The sequence below is a fragment of the Syzygium oleosum genome, unplaced genomic scaffold (genome assembly GCF_021117445.2).
Source record: "Syzygium oleosum isolate NSW1041296 unplaced genomic scaffold, Sole_v2.1 Sole_v2.18, whole genome shotgun sequence".
Lineage (NCBI taxonomy): Eukaryota > Viridiplantae > Streptophyta > Magnoliopsida > Myrtales > Myrtaceae > Syzygium > Syzygium oleosum.
Genome location: NW_026607502.1, coordinates 7,924,860 through 7,932,674, shown reverse-complemented (window position 1 = coordinate 7,932,674; position 7,815 = coordinate 7,924,860). Strand labels below are relative to the sequence as shown.

Here is a 7,815-nt window from a genome sequence, read left to right as displayed (position 1 = left end):
TAAGGCGGTGTCTAACATGAGGTAAGTGGAGTTCCACCTAGTTGTGACATTAAGACAAACTGAACCCTTATAAGTGATCCTTGTACTTTCAATGTAATCTCGGAATGTTTTAGCTCTCATGGGAGAACCTCTGACATACCTAACCACGTTTTGAATATGTGCAATAGAATCACATACCTCGGTCAATCCATCCCACACAATCAAGTTTAATATATGAGCCGTGTACCTCATGTGTAAAACATCACCATCTAAGATCAATAGTCTATCTCTTGATAATTTTTCTTTCAAAAAACCAATGGCAGCATCATTCGAATTAGCATTATTCACAGTTATTGTGGACACTTTTTACTCTATTCCCCACTCGTAGATGCATTTCTCAACCATTTTCCCAATATCCTTGCCCTTGTGACTAGGCATCACCACATAATTGATGATTTTTTTTGTGCAATTTCCAATCGTCATCAATAAAATGTGCAGTGAGACATAGATAATTCAAATTCTGAATGGAACTCCATGTATCGGTCGTGAGTGCGACCCTAGACTTAAGCTTGCGAAAGTAAGTCTTCAAACTTGTTTTTTCACAAAGATACAACTTCTTGCAATCTCTAGCCACTATAAATCGTGAGATGTGACTGAAGAGAGGTTGTAACTAATTAATAAAATCATGGAATCTGACACGCTCAACCATCGAAAAAGGTTGTTCATCCATTATGATCATCCAAACAAGCATTTGCCTACAACGATCTTGATCAAATGTCCATGTCGATAAGACATTAGCACTACTGGTACTGGTATGCCCCTTGTCATTTGAGTCCCATCTACTCTACGTGCAACAAATTGTTTTTGCTTCTTATCTATATTGCAAGGATACTTGTTGCACCTTACATAGCAAAAGTACCATTATCAACATTGTACGTATAGTGTGCCCCACAATAATTGCAAAACATCTCAGCTTTCCCATTCTCAGTTTTTCCTTTACAAAAATGAAGCGAGGCTACTGATTTTCGTTTACCAGAAGGACAAGTATTAGATATCTTGTTTGTGTCAGATCCCTCTACGAGGTCTTCTTCACCTTCATCTTCCAGTGAGTCAATTACTGGATTCATAGAATCATTGGATTTGTCCACTTCCATTGACATTTAAATAGATCACTTGAATCAAGCAAACATAATTGGAGCCATCAAACCGGAACACCCACCAAATTCAGTAATAATTGTACCATTAGGATTGGCATCAAGAATTTAAGCATTATCACATACGATTCTTCTCGTTGATGATCTTTATCGAGTTTCATGTCCGACCTTGTCTTGCCATTAGAAATATACTTTTGTTTGGGATGTAAAGTGAACATTGCTTGCCTGAACTTAATGTTGAATCCTATAGCAATACAATCAATGTGTCTAATTATGATGATTACGACTTCCTTATATTCTTGGCATAATTGATCAACTGGTTCTAAAGGAAAGATGGATTGGGATATTGGGAAAGAGAACTACACTAAATGGAGAAGAACTGTCGACACGTGTATGCACACAAATATTCCAAGCATATATGTGCACTATTTGCATGACTAGATATGAGTTGGGCTTCGATTATGTAAATAGAAAGTTCGCAAGCATCTGCAGATGAAATCTTTCAACTGATGTATCTATTATCTATCTTCACGTTATACTTCCTCATATACACAACAAGTCCACATCTTTTCAAGAAAGAGGCCGAAGAGGCCGAAGAGGCCTTTGCTCGTGTTAGAGATAAGGTCGATTTACACAATTTTTAGCTGTACTTTTTCATATTTTGAGGTTCAATCCTTAGCTACTTTGCCTTAGAATAGAGAGAGCTATTACATCTTAAACCTATGTTTGCGCACAAGGCATGTCCTCAGCAAGGCGACATCAAGTCACAGAGCACAAGCAAAGCAAACCGACCAAACAATCCACAGGACTTCACTTTTCCATATAATAAAACAAATCCAATCACATTCGTAGATTTTAAATGAGCAAATCTCAAAGAAGAATGCCATCGCTTGATCCCAAGAGAAACTATACACAAACCCTCACTTCAATAGAAAATCGAGTGAGAAAAACTTACCAATTACAGGAAATCAGGAAAGGGCTGTCCGTCAGAGACTGAGAGTCAAGCGAGAGCTGAGCTCTGTTGATGTTGAGCGAGGCATCAAGTGAGAGGGAAAGGCGTCGACGTCGAGTGAGGCGTGAGGCGAGAAGGAAAGGCGTCGATGTGGAGCGAGGTGTGAGCTGACTGGTGAGGCAGAGAGAGGGAAAGGCGTTTGAGGCTTCGAACGACGGAGCGAGCGAGGGATTAGGTAGAGGAAAGGGCGAGAGTGAATTGGGAAAATTAGATTAGGGTTTCTATTTATGAATCTGAGTGAGGGATTAGGCAGAGGTAAACTGGTAAAGGTAAGAGGGAATTGGGGAAATTGGTAAAAGCAAGAGGCAATTGGGGAAATTAGATTAGGTTTTTTATTTTTTCAAAAAATTTAAAAAGTAAATAAATAAATATATATATGAAAAAATTAGAAATATATATTTATTGGTCCGGTCTGATCCGGTTCAGTCGATTCGATTCCCACCTTGGAACCAGGAATCGGACCGCTTGGAAACCGGTTCTAATTTTAGGAACCGGGAACTGGATCGATACTCCTGAGAATCGGACCAAATCGGCCAGTCCGGTTCGGTCCGGTCCGGTCCGGTCTCGGTTTGGGCGGTCCATCTTGCTCACCCCTAATGATTTTCACATATGTTGTGGCTACTATGTCCTTGATCAATGTTGGAAAGCTTGAGTTGTTTTGGCTGAATGATTTGTGAAAAAATCAAACTCGAACTTGAAAAAGTCAAAATTTTAGAGGCCAATATCTTATCATACACATATATTTTGTGAAATAAAATTTATGCCACAAGGATGAGGGAGAGACAAGCATTCCAACAAATTTTCATGAGAAATTAGTTGGCAGAAAGGTGACGCTGATGTGGCAGACATGTTAGCGGCCAGTCAGTAGTTGAGTTAGCAATGAATTTTCAAAATTTACAAGAGCAATTGGTCGGGAGGAAGAAGACGTTGACGTGGCAAACATGCCGATGCCACGGCAAGAGTCGAGTGAGCGGAAAGCTAAAAGTTGGCAGGCTGATGTGGCACGTGTCCGATGATGACGTGGCAGTTGTGGCGAGTGAGAAATAATGGAAATGCTTAATTAAGTGGGAGTTCTTTTGTGGAATTATGAGTTTTGTACAATAATGTAGGAAAGAAATTCAACTAATTTTCCCCATAAGTATTTTATCCTAATCAAGGATGAGTACATCTAAGTCATACTTCTCATCACATGTTTGTAGTTAGTCGAGAATTGACACGGATCATTTGATTTTAAGCCAAGAAAAGAAGAATAAAGAAACGACAGACCACGCAGCCAAGCATCATGCTCGGACACGTAATGAAAAAGGTTCAATGTGAATCCTTGGGTACTTTGCCAAAAATAATTTAGTTATTGGGATCAAATGCATACAAAATCTTCTAGGCGTTTGAATTTTCGGAAGTATTAATCGAACAAGATGTTGAATAGCAGCCCATATTGAATATACATGCCGTACCTACAAAGCAAAGTCAAAACAATGGAACAATACCTGATTAATTGACCGGAAAAAGGTCAGCGATTATATTTTTCAGACTAAATTATATATACTCACTATGATATTTTCAAGAAAGCAATTTAGTGAATAATGTCTTTATGTAATAACAGGAAAAGTGTAAGAAAAGTCATAAACCTATTGCATTTGTGCGATTTAGTCTTAAACCTTTTAATGGTGAAAATTTGATCCTAAAATTTTTGACCTAGTGTCAATTCAATTCGTCTGGCTAAATTTGGATGGACATTACTGACGTGGATGCCGGCTGGCACTGACGTGAATAAATTTTAATAATATTTTAATGATTGATTTATTTATTTTTCCTTTCTTCCCTCCCTTCCTCCTCTAGTCGGCTGCCGAACCTCGTTGACTAGCCATAGGTGAGGACCAGCGAGGCTCGTCCTCGCCACCCTCACCAATTCTGGTGAGGTGGTGCCTTGCCCAGTCTCTGGCGAGGCTTGAGAAGCTCGTGCCCTCTAGCAAGGGCTCGAGCCTCACTCGGCCATGGCAAGGCTCGAGCCCTCGCTAGAGGCCATGAGGTCTAAGGTTGTGACCTCGCGGCCTCTAGCGAGGGCGAGCCTTGCCAGCCTAGTGCGAGGCCGCCCTCGCTGTTGCTGGCGAGGTACCTTGTCGGTCCTCGCCTCTGGCCGATTGCCAAGGTCCGGCGACTAGCTGGAGGAAGAAGGAAGGAAGGAAAAAAAAGACAGAAAGAAAGAAAAGAAAAGAAAGGAAAAATAAAAAAAATAAATTCAAAAAAATATTTTAATATTATTAAAAGTTATCCACATCAGCGTCAGCCGACCTATGTGACATGATCGACATCCACGTCAATAATATCCGATCAAAATTAGTTGGAAGAACTGAATTGGCTTTATGTCAAAATGTTTATGACTAAATTAGCTAGTACCATTTAAATGTTTATGACTAAATTGGTATCAATGCAATAGGTTTGGACTTTTCTGACACTTTTCCCTGTAATAACAGACACCACTTGGCAAGATTGAAATTGTCTAATTGTTGAAGATTCCCACAAGTCGGTTCAAAGGTTATGTTCTAAGGCAGATGCAAACTTTGACCAAGATGAGAGAAATCTATATCAATTACAGATAGACGTTGACTAATATACTTGAATCACGTGGCTCCTCTGCTATATGAAACATCAGTTTTAAGGCATTGTCTAATCAAGTTTTGACGTTTTCTTTGGTTTATATTTCTGCTGCAGATAACTACGTGCAATTATCAGAAAATGATTTTCATCATTCTCCCACGGCAACAAATATAATCTCTACAAGCAACGTGCCAGACAGTCTATAGAATTCAAAGTCTTCAATGGCCGGGATATGAGAAAGTCAAACCCTACTATCGTGCCAACTTTCATGCCCATCATTATGTAGGAGAAATTTCAGCTATTTTCGTCCATTTCGATTGCCACCAATTGGAAGGGAAGAGTGGAATTCTACGATCGAAGTTTCGCCGTCTGTACCCTCACATGCACTATAAATAAGGAACGCTTGATAGAGTTGGTAATGCAAGCTCAAGAGAACAGAATCGCAAATGAAGATGGCAAACTTCACTTTGCACCATCTCTTGGCACGTCTCCTTCTCTTTGTAGTTCCTTTGTTAGCTTTTGATATCAGCACTCCTGATAATTTCCTGCAATGCCTTTCTCTTCACTCCGAAAATGCAACCGCAATCTCTAAACTCGTTTATACTCCAATCAACTCTTCCTACTCTTCTGTCTTGGACATTACCATACAGAACCTGCGCTTCTTGACTCCTTCTGCTCCGAAACCCTTATTCATTGTGACGCCACTCAATGTGTCCCACGTCCAAGCTGCCATCATCTGCTCCCAACGGTACGGGCTCCAAATGAGGACCCGAAGCGGCGGTCACGACTACGAGGGCCTTTCGTATATGTCCAAAGTCCCGTTCGTCATTGTTGACATGGCGAATCTCCGATCGATCTCCGTGGATGCAGAGGACAAAACCGCGTGGGTCCAATCGGGTGCAACGGTCGGCGAGCTTTACTATAGGATCGCTGAGAAGAGCAAAACCCTAGGCTTCCCGGCTGGCCTCTGCCCCACAGTTGGTGTCGGCGGGCACTTCAGTGGAGGAGGCTACGGCACACTGCTGCGCAAATATGGCCTTGCTGCTGATAATGTAATCGACGCGCAGTTGGTGGACGCCCAAGGTCGGCTCCTGGATAGAGAATCAATGGGGGAAGATCTCTTTTGGGCCATCCGAGGCGGAGGAGGCGGCAGCTTTGGCGTGGTAGTGTCCTGGAAAGTCAAGCTGGTCCCGGTGCCGTCAACCGTGACTGTGTTCACGGTCCTGAGGACATTGGAACAAAATGCGACGAAGCTCGTGCACCAGTGGCAACTTGTTGCGAACAAGCTCCCTGACGACCTATTCATACGGCTGATCTTGCAGAGCTACAACTCCGGGCCCAACGGGACGAGGACGATGCAAGCCATTTTCAACACCCTTTACCTGGGCGGGGTCGACTCGCTCCTTGAGGTGACAAGAAGCAGCTTCCCGGAGCTTAACATCACGAGACAGGACTGCACCGAGATGAGCTGGATCGAGTCCGTCGTCAACTTTGCAGGGTTTGCGAGCGGAGAGCCCTTGGAAGTCTTGCTCAACAGGAGCTCCAACACCAAAACATTCTTCAAGAACAAATCGGATTATGTGAAGGAGCCAATCCCCGAGAGTGGCTTGGAGGGTATGTGGGAGAGGTTCTTTGAGGAAGATCAAGGGGTGCCTATAATGATTTGGAACCCCTATGGCGGGAAGATGGCCGAAATCTCCGAATCTGCCATTCCCTTCCCTCACAGAGCTGGGGTTTTGTACAAGATCCAGCACATTACGGCCTGGAACACTGGAGGCAACGAGGTTGCTCCGAAGCATGTGAGTTGGATACGAAGCTTCTACAGTTATATGGCACGGTATGTGTCGAAATCGCCTCGAGAGGCCTACATCAACTACCGGGATCTCGACATAGGAATGAACAACGTGAAAGGCGACACGAGCTATAAGCAAGCGAGCGTTTGGGGAAAGAAATACTTCAAGAACAATTTCGACAGGTTGGTGCGTGTGAAGACCGTGGTCGATCCGGGCAACTTTTTCCGGCATGAGCAAAGTATTCCTCCGTTTTCATCTTGAAAGAAAAAGAAGAACGGTGGAGTTTAGGTGCATTCATCGCAATAACAAGATGATACTTTGTAATTAATGGAACATTTGACGATGTCGATGTTCGAGCTTTGTGCGGGTTATTTGCCAAATAATATTTATTTATTTCAAATTTTAAGTTTTAAATTTTAAATATCGAATATTCAATTACTGAAATAAGATTACGAATTATTAAAAAGTAAAATGAGTTGAAAAGATTTACATAATATAAATTTATATATGTACCATGATAAATAAGGGATCAAGTTCTCTGTTTTTTGTTAATTAATGTGCTATTCAAGCAATGGGAAGAGTTATCTACTTAGTGATTACTTGAATCCTATATGAATTGTTAGGTAACCATTGCTCTTACCCATGTTTGGCATGGCTTTCTTTTTTCTTTTTTATAATCAATTTCAAGTATATTTTGCTTCTAATAATAATAGTAATAATAATAATGAATCGGGTATTTTTGTTATGTTTAATGTTTCAAAAAATTAGCGGATTTATTTCCTAAAAGTTCCCTTCAATTTTGTTACACAATGGGATGTAAGAAGGGGGAAAACCAAAGCAACCAAAAAACAAAGGTCAAGTTCACTATGATGCTAGTACTTGTAAGCATGCTTTACATGGATTTTTATGAAATTTTTTTTTATAAAGTTTCACTTAATTAACTAAAAGTTCTTTTCGCTCTCACATTTAACTTGTATAAGCATAAAGATGTGTGCTATTTGCCCGTTCGTAGTTGAGTTAGTTTTACTATGTATATATGTGTGTGTGTGTGTATACATATATGCATCATGATAAACTTAGATACTTAAAAATATATCACTCTGTATAAACTCCATACATAAACATAGCCGATTATACTATGATTAGACATTCGTATTTAGGTTAACGTCTCACATAGATTTCTTTATACTATATCTTTTCTTAGCAAAACCTTGAATTTTATTTCGAAAAGAAAAGACTTCTCACATCAATACTAAATATATCAATTGTACAGAAAAAC

At 40.7% G+C, this 7,815-nt stretch overlaps 1 protein-coding gene across 1 annotated transcript; it reads left to right on the top strand.

Annotated features, from left to right (window-relative positions):
* Positions 1–5,157: 5,157 nt before the first annotated feature.
* LOC115662494 (berberine bridge enzyme-like 26) lies at positions 5,158–6,936 on the top strand. Its single transcript, XM_056319551.1, has one exon. The coding sequence runs from the start codon at positions 5,190–5,192 to the stop codon at positions 6,795–6,797; it is 1,608 nt and encodes a 535-aa protein (XP_056175526.1). The 5' UTR covers positions 5,158–5,189; the 3' UTR covers positions 6,798–6,936.
* The last annotated feature ends 879 nt before the right edge of the window (positions 6,937–7,815 follow it).

What these genes read in the sequence shown, in the direction of transcription:
- LOC115662494 (XM_056319551.1), top strand. Translation starts at nt 5,190, where the DNA reads ATGAAGATGGCAAACTTCACTTTGCACCATCTCTTGGCACGTCTCCTT.